The 20,341-nt window shown below is 41.4% G+C and overlaps 1 protein-coding gene across 1 annotated transcript in view; it reads left to right on the forward strand.

Moving 5' to 3' along the window:
- The window catches only part of DNAH14 (dynein axonemal heavy chain 14), a 323,430-nt gene that overhangs the window by 72,778 nt on the left and 230,311 nt on the right, over window positions 1-20,341 (forward strand). Inside the window, exons 12-17 of the mRNA XM_078440753.2 lie at window positions 3,896-4,025; window positions 11,540-11,819; window positions 12,319-12,364; window positions 12,456-12,553; window positions 16,471-16,637; window positions 17,356-17,700. Coding sequence (XP_078296879.2) covers window positions 3,896-4,025; window positions 11,540-11,819; window positions 12,319-12,364; window positions 12,456-12,553; window positions 16,471-16,637; window positions 17,356-17,700 — 1,066 coding nt within the window. The remainder of the gene's footprint in view (window positions 1-3,895; window positions 4,026-11,539; window positions 11,820-12,318; window positions 12,365-12,455; window positions 12,554-16,470; window positions 16,638-17,355; window positions 17,701-20,341) is intronic.

Below are 20,341 nucleotides of genomic sequence, written 5' to 3' on the forward strand. Positions count from 1 at the left end.
AAGTAGGTGCTACCATTACTGAATCCGTTCCCACTGACCTCCTTAACAGTATTGGTTTGTATTTCCGTAATGACTAATGATATTGTGCATCCTTTGGTATTATTGGCTATCTGTATATCTTCTCAGATAAAATGTCTGTTCAAGTCCTTTGTCCATTTTTATTTTTATTTATTTTTTAATGTTTATTTTTGAGAGAGTGCAAGCAGAGGCAGGGCAGAGAGAGAAGGGAACAGAGGATCCAAAGTGGGCTCTGTGCTCTCAGTGGAGAGCTTGATGTGGGGCTTGAACTCGTAAACTGCGAGATCATGACCTGAGCTGAAATCAAGAGTCAGACACTTAACTGACTGAGCCACCCAGGTGCCCCCGTCCATTTTTAAATTGTGTTGTCTTGGGGGACCCTGAATAGCTCAGTCGGTTAAGCATCCGACTTCGGCTCAGGCCATGATCTCACAGTTTACAGATTTGAGCCCGCATCGGGCTCTGCTGACAGCTCAGAGCCTGGAGCCTGCTTCAGATTCTGTGTCTCCCTCTCTCTCTCTCTGCCCCTCCCCCATTCATGCTCTATGTCTCTCTATCTGAAAAATAAACAAACATTAAAAAAAACTGTATTGTCTTTATTGTTAAGTTATAAAGAATTTTAAAAATATATTTTGGGTACAAGAGCCTTATTATTATCAAATAATTACTTGCAAAAATTTTCTTTCATTCTGTACATCATCTTTTCACTTTCTTGATAGTATCCTTTTGAACACAAACGTATTTAATTTTGAAAAAGGCCAATTTATTTTTTCTTTGATTGTACTATTTTTAAAAATTTTTTTAACGTTTATTTATTTTTGAGAGAGTGACAGAGCACGAGTGGGGGAGAGACAGAGAGAGGAGAGGGAGACACAGAATCCAAAGCAGGCTCCAGGCTCTGAGCTGTCAGCACAGAGCCCGGCACAAGGCCCAAACGCACGAACTGTGAGATCATGACCGGAGCTGAAGTTGGACACTTAACTGACTGAGCCACCCAGGCACCCCTCCTTGATTGTACTTTAACTGTCATATAAAAGAAATCATTTCCCAATCCAAGTCATGAAGATTTATACCTTTATATTCTCCTAAGATTTTTAATTTTAGCCGCTGCATTTAGATCTTTGATCCATTTTGTTTTAATTTTTGTATACGGTCTGAGATAAGGGTATAAATTCATTCTTTCCCGCGTGGATATCCAACTGTTCCAGCACTGTTTCTCAGAAAGACTATTCTTTCTCCATTGAATTGTGTTGGCATCCTGTTGACAATCAGTTGACGATAGATGTATGGATTTATATATGGACTGTAAATTTTGTTCAGCTGATCTCTATGTCTGTCAGTACCACAGTCTTGATTACTGTAGCTTTGTAGTAAATTTTGAAATTGGAAAGTGTGAATTTTATAACACTGTTCCTTTTCAACATTGTTTGGACTATTCTGGGTCCCTTGCATTTACTATGAACTGTAGAATAAGATTGCCAATTTCTATCTAAAACAAAAACAACAACTGGAATTTATGTAAGGATTGCACTGAATCTTTAGATAAATATGGGGAGCATTTTTATTTTAACAGTATAAAGTTTTCCAGTCCATGGATGCGAGATTGTCTTTGCATTTATATGGGTAGTCTAATTTCTTTCAGTAGTCTTTTACGGTTTTCAGTGTATGTGTCACACTTCTTTTGTTATGTTTATTTTGAAGTATTTCATTCTTTTTGATGCTATTGTAAACACAATTATTTTTTAAGTTTTATTTTGGATTAATTGCTAACGTATTGAAATATAGCTGATTTTTGTATATTGATCTTGTATCCAGCAACCTTGCTCAACTTGTTTATTAGTACTAATGGTGTGTGTGTGTGTTAACTCCTTAAGATTTTCTATACAGGATTATGACACCTGTAAATAGAAATCGTTTTACTTCTTTTTTCCCCAGTCTGATATCTTTTATTACTTTTTGTTGCCTGATTGCCCTGGCTAGAATCTTCAATACAACGTTATTAGAAGTGGCAAGAGTGAACATTCCTGTTTTATTCCTTGTCTCAAGAGGGAAACTTTAAGTCTTTTATCATTAAGTATGATGTTAACTGTGGGGTTTTTGCAAGTGTTTCTTATCAGGTCGAGGAAGTTCCCCTCTACTGTTAGTTTGTTTAATGTTTTTGCATGAAATGTTGGATTTTGTTAAATGCTATTTTTCTGTGTCAGTTGATCATGTGTTTTTTACTTTATGCTGCTAATATGGTATACTACATTATGTTACATATATACATTTTTGTATGTTGAACCAACCTTGCATTTTTGGGATAGTTTCCACTCAATTATGATATATAATCCCTTGTATAGGTAGCTAGATTGAGTTTGCTAATATTTTGTTAAGGATTTGTGTGTCTCTATTCATAAAGGTATTAGTATTTCCTGTAGTTTTCTTATGATGTCTGTGTCTAGTTTTGGTTTCAGGAAAATTCTGGGCTCATAGAATGAACTGGTATAATTTCTTTCTTAAATATTTGACAGACTTCATAAGGAAGCCTGTCTGGGCCCAGGGCGTTCTATTTTGAAAGCTTACAAATTATTTGTTCAGTTTCTTTAATAGATGTCCTATTCAGATTATCTGTTTCTCTGATTTTTGTGACGGGATGTGGAAAGATTTTTTAAAATGTTCTGTGCCATTCTCTTGCTGCCAGAAGCTCCTAATAGTTTTATTTTCTGCCCTTTTCACCTTAAATTGAGATGCCTATCTTATTATGGTTAGATATTGCTTTTTAACTTAATCCAATAGTTTCTGTCTTTTAATTAGGAAATTAAACCTATTTAGATTTAGTAACTGGTATGCTTTGCTTTTGCGCCTCCCATTTCATTTATGCTTATTATTTATTTTACTTTGGTTTTTTTCCTCTTTCCTTTTCTGTTTTCTTATTTTTCTTGATTCACTCAAATGGCTCTTAATTCCCTATGCCTCCTTCTTACCTCCTTGTTTTAGTGTTTCTTATGCTTTGCAGTGTGTTTACGTATTCTCCATCTTCCTAATAATTATTATTTAAATTCTATTTCCCTGTTAGCTTATATTTGTAAATCTTTACTTTTCCATAAAAATGCTTCACTTATTAAAAGCTTATTTTTAGACAGAGGGAGACAGACGAGCAGGGGGAGGGCAGAGAGGGAGGGACAGAATCCCAAGCAGTTTCCATGCTTTCATCGCAGAGAGACTTTCTGTCTATGGATTTACCTACTCTAGGTACCTCATTTGGTGGAGTTACACGATATTTGTTCATTGTTTCTGGCTTATTTCTCTTAGCATAATGTTTTCAAGGTTCATCCATGTTGTGACACGTACGAGAATTTCCTTTTTAAGGCTAGATAATCATTGTATGTGTATACTAGATTTTATTTATCTGTTCATCTGTTAGACATTTGGGTCATTTTCACCTTTTGGCTATCGTGAATGATGTTGCTATAAACATTGACGTGTAAATATCTGTTTGAATCACTGTTTTCAGTTCTTTCGTTTATATGCCCTGAGCTGGTGTTGCTGGATCACCTGGTAATTCAACAGGTAACTTTCTGAGGAATTTCCCCGGTATTTTCCACAGTAACCGCCCTATTTTAATTCCCACCAGGAAGCACCAGGATTCTAATCCTCACCAACACTATTTTCCTCTTTTAGAGAATAGTAGCCATCCTGTTTGGTGTAAAGTTACATCTCATTGTGGTCTTGATTTGTATTTCCCTAATGATGAGTGATGCTAAACATGTTTTCATGTACTAATTGACCATCTGTATATCTTCTTTGGAGGAATGTCTAATTATTTATGTGTTCTGGATATTAGTAAGATATCAAAGTTTAGAAAGACTTTTTTTTTTCTTATTTCTTAATCTAGAATATACAAGAATATCTTTACTTTCCCTGGAAAGATAACAAATGATGGTGAAGAATTTGCTGGTAATTCAAATTTACGTGCCACTCCTGTTTCAAAGTCAGAAGTGAAAATGGAAGCAGATATTAATGAGGTAAGTGGTCTTTGAAAAATATAAGCACAGATTTTTAATGTAAAATGAATAAGTTTTGTAATTAAAAATGTGACTTATGATTACTCACAATTGTTGGCGCACCACACACACATACACGTCCCTCCCACTGTAGAAAGCTGTAATGACACTCATCTCAGTTGGTTCATTTGTTCACGCATTATCGAGTACTTAATATACACCGGTCACTGGGCTCGGCTCTGAAATTCACCAGCGGGTGGAACGAATTCCCTGACCTCTTGGAGCTTATATTCTGCGCCAGGAGAGACAGGGACTGAAGTGATGAGTGCAGGGAGGAAGCACAAAGGTAGACAAGGGAATGCGGAGTGCTGCCGTATGCTGCTTTCACACGGGACTGGTGCGGGAGGGCCACCCTGTCTAAAGTAGCAGTTACCCCCTCCGCCCCCACTATTGTCTACCTTTGACTCTTTACCATTCTACAGAAAACAAATAACAAAAAAATGTTTTGTTATTAACTCAAAAATGAGACAAGCCAAATATGAAAACTCTTAACAGAATCCTAGAAAAACTTACACTAGGAAATCTTTTTTTTTTTTAATGTTTGTTTATTTTGAGAGGGAGAGAGAGTGCACGTGAGTGGGGGAGGGGCAGAGAGAGAAGGAGAGCAAGAATCCTAAGCAGGATCCATGCTGTTGGCACAGAGCCTGATGCAGGGCTCGGTCTTACGAACCATGAAATCATGACCTGAGCCCAGATCAAGAGTTAGATGCCTGCCTGACTGAACCACCCAGGTGCCCCGGGAAATCTTTTCTTGACATGAGGAATTGTATCCTGCCCCCGACAATATTTTCTCGGGATTAAACTTTATACAGTAGATACTTTTCCTACTTTGCAAAAGCAGCATTTTCATGAGATAGCACTGTATAATATGTATGTTTTACATATTTTTTAATATTTTAGGTAGATTTGGTAACAAGGGAAAATGTTCACATTTTAAATTTCAGTTTGTATTTCTCTTATTAGTAGCTTAATTCTGTATTTTTAAAAATACGTTATTGGAGGGGCGGCTGAGTGGCTCTGTCGGTTGGGCGTTCGACTTCGGCCCAGGTCATGATCTCACGGTTCGTGAGCTCAAGCCCCGCGTCAGTGTCTGGGCTGACGGCTCGGAGCCTGGAGCCTGCTTCGGATTCTGTGTCTCCCTCTGTCTGTCCCTCCGCTGCTTGCACTCTGTCTGTCACATTGTCTCAAAAAGAAATAAACGTTAAAAAAAATTTTTTTTTAAATATGTTATCGTAGACTCATATTTTGTCTTCTATGTTTTTTGTCCATTTATCTGCTGAATAGATTTTTCTATTATTTTGTAGGAATTCTTCATATTTATATTGCAATGATCTTTTCTGCTAGATGGCTTGCTACTTTTATTCCCTCATGGTAATTTTTATCCATAATTCTTCATTTCAGTGTAGTGGAATTTATCAATCCTTTTATTTGTGTTAGTGTTTGAGATTAAATTTGCCATCCTGAGTCATAAATATATTTTCCTTTATTTTCTCATAGAAGCTTTAGAGTCTGGCCTTCACACGTATCTTTAATGTGTCTGTGTGTGGTGTAGGCTGGGGTCCATTTTCAGGTATTTCTGTGCGAGTAGCCATTGCCCAGACGTAGTTTCTTTACATCCTTTCCCTGCTGATCTGCACTGGCAGCTCTTCCTTTATCATTTACCATCCGATTCCCATATGTGGGTCTTCTGTTCCCCAGCTGTTACTGTCCTGTTGATCTGTTTGCCTCTCACTGTGCCGATCCCACACTGGATTAATGGTATATAGCTTTGAGATAAGTCTTCTTTTATTCTCAGCCATTTGCTCTTCTGTATACAGTTTAGATTCAAACCCTATTTGGATTTTGGTTGAAATTGCCTAGAAGATGGGGAGAGTTAATATTTTCTGATATTGAATCTTTCCGACATGATTGTGCTATTTAAGTCTTCTTGAATTTTTTCAATGTCTTTTATAATTTCTCCATAAAAATCTTATATATTTTTTTGTTAGATTTAACCTGTGAGCCTTGTAGCCCCAGCCTGTACTGGGAGTTGTTATTTTATTTTATTTTATTTTTTTAATTTTTAATGTTTATTTATTTTTGAGAGAGAAACAGAGCATGAGCAGGGGACAGGCAGAGAGAGGTAGACACAGAAGCTGAAGCAGGTTCCAGGCTCTGAGCTGTCAACACAGAGCCCGACACGGGGCTCAAACTCACAAACCGCGAGATCATGACCTGAGCCGAAGTCGGACGCTCAACCGACGGAGCCACCCAGGCGCCCTGGGAGTTGTTATTTTAGATGCTTCTACTAGTTGTTTATGAACACTTTGGAATAGAAATATTTTTAGATAAAAACACATGCACTGTTTTTTTTTTTTAATTTTTTTAATGTTTTAAAATTTATTTTTGAGAGAGAGAGACAGAGTGTGAGTGGGGAGGGGCAGAGAGAGAGGGAAACACAGAATCTGAAGCAGGCTCCAGGCTCTGAGCTGTCAGCACAGAGCCCGATGTGGGGCTCGAACCCATGAGGTACGGGATCATGACCTGAGTTGAAGTCGGAGGCTTAATCGACTGAGCCACCCAGGTGCCCCTGCACTGTTTTAATTTTTTCCTTAGGATTAATACTCAATCAGCACAATAGGCCTTTTTGCAGTCTTCCATTTGCAGAGTATCTCTTTAGACAAGGTTATACTGATTTCTATTAAAGAGTGCCTTTTACATGTATCCTGTTTTATACTGACCGTTGCTTATTGATAACTGAAATCTCAGATTAACTGATCTTTTTACTTATTACTTGTAGTGGGTGTTTTTCTTATACTTATTAGCTATTTGTATTTCTCATTTTTATGACCTTTTGATGTTCTTTCCCATTTTTCTTATGGCGTTTTCTCTTCCTTTTTCTTACTGAATTACAAAACTATTTATAAAGTACCGACCATAACCATTTGTTATATCATGAAAATGTAAATCTTAATGCATTGTTTTTTGTTTTGTTACTAGTGTTTCCAGTATGAGGAAGATTTTTTTTGAGTGATTAAAAACCTGCCCCACCTGGGTTCACTGGTAAATTCTACCAAACATTTAAGACAGAAATTATACCAATTTTCTACAGTCTTTTTCAGAGGAATGCAGAAGATAGAATACTTTCTAACTTATTCTATGAGACCAATGTTACTTTAATACCAAAACCAGACAGACAGTACAAGAAAGCTACAGACAGATATCTCTCATGAACACAGATGTAAAAATCTTCAAATCATAATCCAGCATAGAATTGTACACCAAGTGGGATTTATCCTAGGTATGTAAGCTAGTTCAACTCTTGAAAGTTAATGCAATCCATCACATCAGTAGGCTAAAAAAAAATCACATGCTCATATAATAGATGCAGGAAAAGTATATGAGAAAATATAATACCCATTCATGATAAAAGTTCTCAGTAAACTAGAAAGAGAAGGTAACTTCTTCAACTTGATAGAGAATCTTTACCAAAAAACCTGTAGCTCACCTTATATTTAGTGGTGACAAGCTTGGAGCTTTTCTATTAAGATCAGGAACAAAGCAAAAATGTTCCCTCTGATTAATGCTTTTCAACATTGTACTGGAAATACTAGCTTATGCAACAAGACAAGAAAAGGAAACAAAAAGTATACGGTTTGGGAAGGAAGAACTAAAACTTCCTTTGCAGATGACATGCTCATCTATGTAGAAAATCCAAAAGAATCAACAAAAAATCTGGAACTAATAAGTGATTATAGTGAGGTTGCAGGCTACAGGGTTAATTTTAAAAGGTCAGGCACTTTCCTATATGCCTGCAGTGAACAAGTGAAATTTGAAGTTGAAAACGATACTATTTACGTTAGCACCTTCCCAAATGAAATACTTGGGTATAAATCTTACAAAATACATACAGGGTATATAGGAGGAAAACTACAAAACTCTAATGAAAGAGATCAAAAGAGAACTAAAAGAATGAAGTGATAGTCCATGTTCATGGATGGGAAGACTCCGTATTATCAACATGTCCGCTTTTCCCAACTTGATCTATAGTTTCAATGCGATGCCAATCAAAATCCCAGGGCCTATTTTGTGGATCATGACAAACTAATTCCAAAGTTTATATGGAGAGACAAAAGACCCAGAATAGCCAATACCATACTGAAGGAGAACAAAGTTGGAGGACTGACACTGTCTGACGTTATGATTTACTTTAAGGGTATGATAATCAAGACAGTTTGGTATTAATGAAAGAACAGTCAAATAGACCACTGGAACAGAATAGAGAGGCCAGAAATGGATTCCCATAAATACAGTAAAACCTTGGTTTGTGAGCATAATTCATTCCAGAAACATGCTTGTAATCCAAAGCACTTGTATATCAAAGCAGATTTCAAGAACCATTGGTTTAGTGGTGATCATGTGATCTTTGGTGTCACATACTACTCGTACTGTAAGACATCGCTTGTTTATCAAGTTGAAATTTATTAGCAACATTTGCTCGTCTTGTGGAACGTTTGCAGAACAAGTTACTCACAATCCAAGATCTTACTGTATAGTCAACTGATCTTTGACAAAGGAACAAGAGCAATACAGTGGAGCAATGATGGTACTCAATAAATGTGCTGGAACAACTGGACGTCCATGTGCCAAAAAAAATGAATATAGACTCAGACTTCACATCTTTCACAGAATTAACTCAAAATGGATCATAGACCTATTTGTCAAATGCAAAATTAAAGAAACTCTTAAAGGTAATATAAGAAAAAACCTAGATGACCTTAAGTGTGGCAGTGACTTTTTAGACACAACACCAAAGGCACGATCCATGAAAGAACTGATAAGCTGGACTTCATTGAAATAGAAGACTTTTTGGGTCTCCTGGGTGGCTTATTCGGTCAAGCATCTACCTCTTGGTTTAGCCTCAGATCACGATCTCCTGGTTCGTGAGTTCGAGCCCCACATCGGGCTCTGTGCTGACAGCACGGGTCCTGCTTGGGACTGTCACTCCTTGTCTGGTTCTAAATTGTCCTTGCTCTAAATTGTCCTTGTTCTAAATTGCATTTCTCTGATGACAAATAATGTGGACCACCTTTTCATATGCTTGTTTGTCACCTGTATACTTTCTTTGTTGATGTGTCAGTTAAGGTCTTTGACTCATTTTTAATTGGGTTATGTGTTTTCTAACTGTTGAGTTGGAAGGGTTCTTTGCATATTTTAGAGAACAGACCTTTAGCAGCTATGTCTTTTGCAAATGTTTTCTCCCATCCTGACTTGACTTCAAGTCTTGTGGCTTGACTTCACTCTTGTAACTTTGGCTTGACTTCACTCTCATACCTTTGTATTTTGCCAAGAAGCTTTCTATTTTCTATTTATTTATTTTGCAAGAGAGAGAGAACGGGCAAGGGAGGGGCAGACCCATGACTTCTGCCTTACCACATGCTGGCAATATAGCCTTTAACAAATTAATACCAGATTTTTTATATATAATAGTAATAATTTCTGTCCAGGTTGCTGTGAAGATGAGGTGAGGGCAACTTGTTTACTCTAGCGCCTAGGACATGATAAGCACTCACCCAAGAGTAACTGTGTCCAATAATAGAGTGTGCTAGGAGTATACTGTATCAGGTATACTCAAGCAGTGGACACAGATACAAGTATGCCGTATCGAATAGTAGTTGTACTACGTGCATTTCAGGAATGATTCTACGCCAACTATTTGTAATACTGTAACATTAGAAAGTGTGTAGGGCTCAAGGTCCAGTCGTTACCAGGATTAGAGGTTATTTTCCAGAAGAAGCTATACAACGCATCATGTTTGTTTGAAATTGTCTTTGAACTTCTTGATTGTGATAAAACATACATAACATCCACTTGCCCGTTTCGAGCATATTTTACACGTGAAATTCAGTGGCGTTACCACACGCGCGGTGCTGTGTGCAGTCACCATTACCCACTCTGCAGCAGTGTGTCACCCCCCGAAACTCCCGCGTTTATTTGTGTACAACCTCTAAAGATTGCGTGTCCCCTTCAGCATCTGCTCAGGCTCTTCCTTAGCGGCTTCACAGGGTGCTAACGATGTTTGTTTACAGTGTCAACTGCCTTTATTCGTTATGGAGTAGTTGAGGTTCTGGCAGGTGAGTGAGACAACCACTCTGAGAAACCCTGGATGCCTCCAGAACAGCGGGCTGTGTGTGGGTAAGAGAGATGGATACGTTAGTTGAGAACACCTGCCTGGACAGAGCCTACGAGCAAATACATTGTCTAAGAAAGGTATTTATCCGAGAAATAGTCTGGCTGTTTCTCAGTAGGGACAGGTGCCCGTACCAGAATGGGCATGTTCCAGCAGGGACGCGTACCTGTACCAGGATGTGCATATTCTCAGTACATATGCTCTGTACCAGGATGTGTATACTCCAGTAGGGACGGGTACCCGTACTAGGATGTGTATACTCCAGTAGGGACAGGTACCCGTAGTAGGATGTGTATACTCCAGTAGGGACGGGTACCTGTACCTGGATGTGTATATTCCAGTGAAGAAGTCAGACCTGCAGCAGTGGTTTTGAAGGAGAGTCCCGATTTCTAATTCTCAACCGTGAGTACACAGTAGACTCACTTGCACAGCTTTTAAAGGATTCATATTCTTGGTATAAAATTGTTCAATCAATGTATTGTACACCTGAAACTAATATAACATTGTATGTTAATTATACTTTAATTACAGAAAGATTCTTGGGCCCTGCCGCAGATCTTTTAACTCAATCTCTGGGGATGGGGCCCAAGAATTTGTATTTTTAATTTTCTTTTTTTTACATTTATTTATTTTTTTGAGAGACATAGAGCACAAGTTGGGGAGGGTCAGAGAGAGAGGGAGACACAGAATCTGAAGCAGGCTCCAGGCTCGGAGCTATCAGCACAGAGCCCAACACGGGGCTCAAACTCACAAACTGTGAGATCATGACCTGAGCCGAAGTCAGATGCTTAACCGACTGAGCCACCCAGGCGCCCCCAAGAATTTGTATTTTTAAAAAAAAATTTTTTAATGTTTATTTATTTTTGAGACAGAGAGAGACAGAGCATGAACGGGGGAGGGTCAGAGAGAGAGGGAGACACGGAATCCGAAGCAGGCTCCAGGCTCCGAGCCATCAGCACAGAGCCTGACGCGGGGCTCCAACTCACGGACCGTGAGATCATGACCTGAGTCGAAGTCGGATGCTTAACCGACAGAGCCACCCAGGTGCCCCCAAGAATTTGTATTTTTAACAAGCTCCCAAATGATCAATATGTAACCACCCTGGTGTTAATTTACACAGTCTTTTGGGGGAACTCCTGCATTACAATGCATCGTGTATTTTACATTACCTTATTTTAACATGCAAGTATTCATTACACCAAAGTTATTGTTTATCATTTAAAGTTTAGGTCTATATTATCCTGAATTGAAAGGAATATTCTTTCGGTTATATATTGTCACTGTCACTCTAATATCTATTAATTAGATTTTGAATCGTATCAAAGTGGAGAGCAATTTGAGAAAAGTATATGCACCAGTATTTGAAGTGACTCTACGCTTGAGGTCTCCTGAAGAGAGTGACTCTTCAGAAACTTCCACAGAGAACTTTCATGAGTCTGACAATGGCTCTGAGGAACCTGGGGTGTGTGAACAAGAGGAGGCACCAAAACATGAAGTCAGTTGTGTCATAAAACAGTCGAGTGAAGAAATGCCAATAATGAAGAAACCAAAAAAAGTTTGTTACAACCGTGAAGAAATACCTTCAGGTAAGATGAGTGAGACTATTAAGAAGGAAAGGAGATAGCTAACAGCCGGAAAAGAGCAAATGACAGAAAATTTTAGTAGTTTATCTATTATCGCTGACCGGCGATAATAAATATTAAGAAATAATATCACTTCTCAGCAGTATAAATGTTAAGAAAGCTCTAAGCACAAGCTCAGATCATCTGTGGCGCATGTAAGCGATAACACCGTTACTCATTCTGGTCTCCTACGCACACCATTCTCAGTCCTGGGGCCTGATGACCCCCTTCCTGGCAGTGAACACCCCTGCGTGCTTGTCAGAAACCCAGGCCCTCAGACCGCAGCTCGGCCCTCATTATCACAGTCCGGGGTGCGGTGGAGTGCTAGAGTGCTACCTCTTAGGTGACCTTCCCGCGTATTCTCGGATGTCTGGAAAGCACTGCCACGTAGCAAGTGGCCACCTAGCTGGTTTAAATACCAATCAGTGTTTCATTCTCTCTTTTTTTCAATGGACTCTTGTAGACATAGAAATCATGACCGAGTTCGAGAATAAATACATGTATGATGAGTAAGTAGCAGACCTTTTTGATATTACAAGTAATTGTAGTCTCTGGTGGTTACTGCATTTTTCTGAAATATGCTTTTATTTTTTTTTTCAGGTTTTCAGAATTTGCTACAAATCTCTTCATAGTTCCCAACAGATTAGATTTTTCAAGAAAAATTCAAAATATGGTGACTGACATTGAAAAACGTATAAGTGAGTGTTTTTAAAGCGTAGCTAGATACACTGTCTCCTTTGGGAATATTCTCTCAGGCTCAGGCACCTGATGTTCACACCCAGTGGTGGAGCGCACACCACCGTCCATTGGGATCGGGAATGTGCAGTCTTTGGGATCAGCCGATGTGAATTTGGGATTATCTGAGGATGTGTGACTTCTACACGTGACTGTAGAGTGCATAAAAGACGGGAATTAGGAAAACAGTGTAAGGTTTGGGTTTTTTATATACCACAGAATTTTATAAGACTTAACTAAGTTATATCTTACTAGCATAACAGATACTGTTTCCATCTGAAACGGATTTCGATCAGTCCTTTTCTAGTTCTGTGTATCCAGTCTGACGCTACACAGCTATTACTAGCCTGGCCCCCGAACGTGTCCCTTCCTCTCGGTCTGAGTCTTAAAACATCTTAAAACAGCAGGACCCGTGGCAACTCTTGGAAGGTGTATGTTTCCTCTTGTTATTAGTCAGTTTGGGGAGGGGTATTTTGAGGTTGTCAAATATCTTTTTGTTTCCTCTGAAAATTTTACCCCCTAATTTTAGCCTTTATTAGCGGATCTTATCACCTTAGCAGATCCATTTCTTTATTCAGTTATTTATGTAAATGTGGACTCACTGATCTACATTCACATTTGTATATGTTTGCATACATACGTGCATTTGTGTGCATGTAAACTTACTGGAGAAAAAAATAAAAAATTTAAACCACCCCATCATTTCAGCTGCCTGCATATAATATGTGTTTTCACATAGTTTTTGCATTTTTACCTTCGTAAGCATACAAGAGTGAAAGTTACATTTAAAATGGTTTGTTATCAGGGTGCTTGGGTGGCTCAGTCAGCTAAGCATCTGACTCTTGATCTCAGCTCAGGTCATGATCTTGCAGTTTTGTGAGTTCAAGCCCCGCACAGGGCCGTGCGCTGACGGCTCAGAGCCTGCTTGGGATTCTCTCTCTCTCTCTCTCTCTCTCTCTCTCTCTGCCCCTCCCCTGCTCGTACTCTGTCTCTCTTTCTCAAAAATCAGTATTGAAAAAAAACTTTAACAAAACATTTTATTATCACTTAGCGTTATATTGGAGGCATTTTCCTCATTGCTGCAGTCGCTCTCATAATCGTCACTTAGATGGCTAGATAATACTCCCTTACGCTAACGTGCCATAATATGTTTAACCATGCATGCAAAATTAAACGTTCTCATTCCTATACCCAGTCATGAAGTTAACGTCTGGCACACGGCTTGTGGCTTCCATGGGGTCCTTCTCAGACTAAGTCCACAGGAGCGGCACTGATGGGGCAGAAGTCTTTCTCGTACTGCTTGGTAGTTCTTCTGGGTTAAGAAAATTAACCCTTAATCTTTAATATGAGTTTTAAGAAAAATAGGTCATTTGCCTTGATTTATGGTGATATTTTTTCCTAAGCAGAACATTATTTTTAAAGTATAACATTTGTAGAGCCTTTGGAAAAAGGCTTCAGGGCACTGTATCATAGAGACGCTTGCCCATATTATGATCACATATTATAAACAGCATTCTCCTACTTGTCTTCTAATTATGATTTCATTTTTATGTTTAAGCTTTCGATTGCTCTAAAATGTATTTGCATACACTGACTTATAACTTTTTCCCAAAGCACTCACTAATGATGTGTCTGTCCCAGTATCATTCGTTGAATAATCCATTCCTCACCCTCACTGACTTGAAACGCCACTGTGATCATTTATTGTATTTTAGTATTTTATTTTATTTCATTTTTGGACTGTGTCTGTAACTCGTGTGCCAGTACTGTGCTGTTTTAATTATGTCACATTTTGCCCCCAGGGATTTCCTAGGTTCAGGGATATTTGTGTTAGTCTGGGGAGTATAAAGAGAGTATTACTGTTACTTAATTTGTTGCTCAGGTTGGCCTTATTTTCGGAGAACCGCTCTTTCCGAATGGGCCCTGTGCCCTTTTGTGGAGAGCACTGTAGCTTCTTCGGGCACAGGAGGCTCACACCCATCTTGTGTTTCCTCGGGGACAGCCGCGGGACGGGCTCATTGTGGGAGTGGGGCCGCTTAGAGGCCCATCGGTGAAAAGACCTAGAAAGTAACATGGAAAGTAACAGTGTAGTTACTGACTTGTTATACAGGTAAAATAATGTCAGAATGGCTGCTCCGCACCTGTTTGAGACGCAAATGTATCAACCAGAGTGTTTGCGGGCGGTTTTTTTTCCCCTCTGTCCTTAGAGTTTTCAGTCAAAACACTGCTCTCCAGAGTCTCCTTTGTTACCCCTCCTCTTGAGTCACTAGTAACACAGCAGGCTACTTTGTCACCATCCGTATTCGTGTTGGGTTCTCCCAGCATCCTGCTTGGCGTTTTAAGACCTACTTCGTCACTCTGTGCGCCATGCAGTTTGTGGGTTTTGACAATTACATATCCGCCATCCAGGTTCCATACAAAACCACTCCATCACGCCCAGGTTCCCTGGTGCTGCCCCTTCGTGGTTGGACCCTCCACACCTCTTACCCCCGGCAACCTCGGATCTGTTTCCTGTCTTTATAGTTCTGCCTTTTCCAGAAGGTCATACAAGTGGATGCGTAGGTAGCCTTTTGGGTCCGGCTTTTTTCGCTTAGAAAGGTGCATTTCAGATTCGTCCATCTTGCTGTGGGGGACAGCAGCCTTACTCCTCTTCATTGCTGAGTCATAGTCTACTGTCTGGATATACCAAAGTTTCTTTCTGCAGTCACATCTGGGTCATTGCCAGTTTGGGGCAACTATGAATAAAATTGCCGTAAACATTCACATACAGGTTTTTGGACAACGTAAGATTCCTTTTTTCTTGAGCTGATAACCAGGGGTGGGCTTGCTGGGCCATATGGTAGGTGTATGTTTAATTGTATGAGAATTATAACGTGGTTCTATCATTTTGCATTCCCGCCAACAGTGTATAAAGCTCCAGTCACTCTGTATCCTTGTCACCTCTTGGTATTGTCAGATTAAAAAAAAAAAAAAAAAAAGAGCCATTCTGGTAGGTTGTAGTGGGTCTCATTGTGGTTGTATTTTGTTTCCCCGTTCATCTCTTCATGAGCTTATATGCATATGCTTGGATACATTTTTTGTGGTCGGATCTTTACGTCTTTTGCTTATTTTCATTAGGATGTTTGTCTCTCTATTGTTGGGTTGTGAGAAGTCTTTATATGTATCGTTGATACAAGTCGTTTATGAGATACAAGATTTGCACACATTTTCTCCCAGTCTGTGCCTCATCTTTTCATTCTTTGTCACAGAGTGAACCTTCTGAACTCTGATAAAGTACGGCTCACCACTTTTTTTCTATTATGGGTTATGTTTTGTTGCCTGCAAACTCTTTGTCTAACTCACAGCCATACAGATTTTTCCTGTATTTCCTCTTGGAATATTAATAAAGTTGTGCTTTATATTTAGGTATACGGCTTATCTTGAGTTCATTTTTGCATAGTGTGTGAAGTGTAGGTTAAAGTTTTGTGTTTGTTGGTTGGTTGGTTTTTGCCCATGGACACCCGGTTTTTCAGCTTGTCTGTGAAAGCACTGGCGGTGAAGCTTTGTCTCCCGTTCATCCCCTCACTGTGCTGGTCTAATGCTGTCCACGTGGCATCACATAGCGTGGGCATTGCAACTACTTCCTAATGACTTTCCTTAGCTTCTGTTTAATTGTGCCTCGCCCCAACACCACCCAGTACCTGCGAGTGGTTCTGTTGTTTCCAAAATATTAAATCCAGACTTTTGCACTGTCTTACATTCCGTTTATCGGTATAGAATACTGTTTGGCCCTCATAATAAATTAGCTTCAGTCCAGTGGTTTCAGATGTCATGGATAGTTTTAAGGTGTTGTTTTCAGTGGGACACGAGAAAACATCAACTTTCGAATTATGTATTTCAGCCAAGATTGTTCCTCTTTGCCAAGATCCCCGCCTGTCTGTCTTTACCGAATCGGTTTTAATTGTGAATTTACCTAACAAGACTGAAAGTGGCATTGCCTGTAAGAAGACAACCAGATGGCCAGATCGTCAGGTTCTTTTTGAAATGGATCCTACCTACCAAAACAAAGTGAGTGTAAGAACGATTTGTCTTAGGGAACACTGGGCTGATTCTTAGATTAAAGGGATTTATTGAAAAATTTGAGTATCCTAACTTAGGACAATTGAAATGCCATTTCCATCTTCTCTCCCGTCTGTCCCACTCATGTGCTTTCAGCTCGGTTCTTCTCCTTTGTTCTTTTCCAACTTCCCCTCCGAAAATGAGCTTTCTGTTTTATGGTTCCAGCATGATATTGACTTCCAGTCGTTGACCTGCATTGGCCCCTACATTCCCATTGCCACCTGGCTGGGTATTTTTGTTCAGATTTACAGGAGAATCTAATTGTCTTCACTTGGGTCAGATGACTCCTCGTCCAATAGCTGTGTCTTGGGGGAGTTCACACGGTACATAGAGGTGCCCTGGTGCAGGGCTGTGCACAGTGTCTATTCTGAAGTGGGATGTCAAGCGAGGGAATGAGGGATTGGTGTTTCTAGGCCACGGCTCAAGACAACATGCTGACGATAAAGATGAATGGCTTGGTAGGCCTTTTCAGAAACACCACATATTTAAAAGGCTGTCTTAATTTCTTAAAGTCTTATGTTTCCAACATAGTTCTTTAGTGTAGGTTCCCAACAAAATGAACTCCACAAAAAACTATGGTTTTAAATAGTTTAATAGAACTACTAGCCCCTTAGAGCATAAGTTTTTTACTCTTAAAATTCTGACTTTTTGACATTTTTATTTACAGATTGCCAGTCTCCTGACCGTTATTGGTAACTCAATGGGCCTGGTTAGTGCTTACAGCTGCCAGTTTAGAAAATACTGTACCATCGTACAGAGTGCCAAAGTCATGAGTATGAAAATGTCCTCTATGGAAGAATTAACTCCAACACAGTTTAAAACTATACTAGCTAAATTCAGAAAGTATCTGAAACACATTGTCAACATGGTCATTGAGAAACGCATTGGTATCTTCAAAGTTACAAGTCTCGATTATCAGTCAGAATGCTTACCATATGTTGAGAATATCATACGTCTGAGTCACGACCTCCTGCGATCTGTAATTGAAAACAAGAGCACAAATCTATTAGAAGTAAGTGTTTTTGGAAATGCCTCTTGCGTGAGAGTCTTTACGATCATCGGGTTATAATTTTAAAAGACGCACTTCGGAAACATACTTGATGAGTGTTATCCTCAGAAATGTGATACGTATTACATTTGTTTGGGTCTTTGATCAGATGTCATTCCCTCAAAGAAACCTCCTCCACCATCTCCAAAATTGCACCCCACGTTTTCCCTTTTTTCCCTGCTGGGAATCGTTGCAAGATTATAAATGTGAAAACGACATGATACCACTTTCATTTCTGCAGGGACCACTCTGGCTGCAGCATAAAGAATGGATTCAGGTGGGATGAGACGGGAGGAGAGTGGTTTCTGGACCCTAGGGGAGAGGTGACGAGCGCTCGGACAAGGGCAGTAGCCGTGTGGAGTCTGGGGAGCAGAGGGAGTTGAGATCTGTTTCAGAGAGACAATCGACAGGTTCAGCGATTGGCAGAACGTGGGAATAGGAGAAAGTCAGGAATTAATGACACTTGCAGCGTGTTGGTTAGGCAGCGGGGCGGGCCGTGGGGCGCAGGAGAGGGAGCACCGTGCTTGCCTCACGGTGCCGTCCTCAGGGAGAGATGTGCACGTGTGCACGTCCGGCCAGCAGGAGGGAGTCGGTACGGGAGCGCACATTTAGCCACCGGCACGCAAGTGGTCCTAGAGGTCGTCAGAGTGAATGGGAATGCCCCGGTCATGTGTGTGGTGACGATGGAAAAGAGCCCCCAGAACGTCAATATTTAGGAGGTTGTTAGAGGAAGGGGAGCCTGCAGGGTGACCGGAGAGCTGGGGAAGCGAGGGAGTGTCCGCAGGAGGAGGGAGCGTTTAGTAGTTGTTAAATCCGTGAAGGGTGAAGAGGATCGCACGTGTCCGTTAGACCAGAGGCACTGTGTGCTGTGTACGCTGGGGTTCCCGTCATCTTTACAACCACAGCAACCCTGAGACACATGGGAAGTCACTTCTGGCTCACTCGGGACCGAATTCCCCCAACAAGGATCCGAAAGCCCAGAAAAGGCCATTAAACGGCGGGTTTCTCTGTCTCGTGCGAAAACAAGCCTGGGTGCCGGTCGCCCAGGCCGCTCCGATGGCCGCACGTGGCCAGGAGCCCAGCGTCTTGGCTCTTTCCGCTCGGCTCCCGTGGTGGGGACTGCTCCACGCGCGCCGCGCCCTCACTTAGGCAGAAATTCGGGGAAGCGGCAGCGCTGCATGTGACTGCACGTCCCCGTGCCGCCTCCGCCCCCGGCTGCAGAGGGACCTGGCCCAGTGGGCGCGTCTCAGGCTCCTCTTCCGTGGCGGCGGAGGGAGGCAGGCCAGAGAGGGGTGGCTTGAGCGTCAGGTCTGCCAGTTCACGGCGTCCGCGCACTCGACGCCTTGGCTGTCCGCACCCTTCTTCCCGTGTATCGAGATTCAGGGGGCACGGTAAATATTCCCACTCTTACCCGGCTGGGTACTGAGCCAACTGAGAAGTAAGACAAGGTAAGGCAAAGGGAGATGAAAATAGTTCCTTTGTTGTTAACTGATAAGGTGGACCTTGGGGAAGATGGCTTCTATTTATTTAAAATTAGCCCTCCCCAAACTGAAGGTCAGAATGAGGGAGAGACTCAGCCCTCTCGGCACCGGCTGCCCTAGAAACTTTGGCCAGCCCCTGGCCTTGTCCAGCAGTGAGCAGAGGGGAGCACACGGCCTTTGTGGGGCAGGCTGGCTGGCTGAGAAGAGGTACCTGTGCTGAGCCTGGCGCTCCCTGCCCCCACACTCCGCGTCGCGGGAGTCACTCGGCTTCCCCGGGACGTGGGTGCGAAGCGGTGGGACACCAGGGGGCTAGGCGAGCGGGGCTCCCTACTCGTGGACACCTGAGAGGTAGGGGTGAGTGTGGGCCCCGCGCCACATCCGGCCCTCCTTATCAAGTGCGACCTGGCCGCTTAGTGTTCTGGTGATCCGTAAATAAAGACCAGGCTGCAGCCCCCCTGGCCCGGGGTAAGATGGTGAAGGGACAGGGTAACTGTAATTAAAACTTCCCTGCTATAAAAAAAGAAAATGGAGAAGTAGCTATCTTAAGTGGTCTGCAGCTAATACCGAATCTTGGTGGACAGAAGGGACAAGAATTTGCTTCTCGGTAGACTAATTTCTGTGCTGAGTCAGTCTGGCAGCCTTCCTCTCAGATCTCGGGGGAAATCTCCGTCTCTTGTCCCCTGCGGCCCCGCTTGTGCCCGTAGGATGACTCTCCGGGTGTATCATTCTGCGTGACCCACCCCATCCGAGCCGGGCATTGGTGAGGTTGTGCTTGCTGGGCACTGAACAAGTATGGCAAGGGCATGAGTTTGAACACCTGGGTGGGCCTTAGTAAGCATCACTGATGACTATTAGGCTTGGACTTTCTTCCTTAAATACTTTTTCCCTATCTGCTTCTGGTTAATTGCATACAAGTCCAGGTGTGATTTTTAAGCCTGAGACCTTTTTATATTTAGCTGCTGTCTGTGCTGCACACTTCCCCATCCCCCCTAAATGTACGGTTCTGTGTGTGGTGCTGTTTGGAACGTGGACTTGGGGGAAAGTTACACCCTTACTAGTCCGCCGGCGAGCTTTCTGCCCGTCCTGTCGTCCCACCTTCGGTGAGGGTGCTCGGTTGAGGCAGG

This window comes from Panthera onca, chromosome F1 (assembly GCF_046562875.1).
Source record: "Panthera onca isolate mPanOnc1 chromosome F1, mPanOnc1 haplotype 2, whole genome shotgun sequence".
NCBI lineage: Eukaryota > Metazoa > Chordata > Mammalia > Carnivora > Felidae > Panthera > Panthera onca.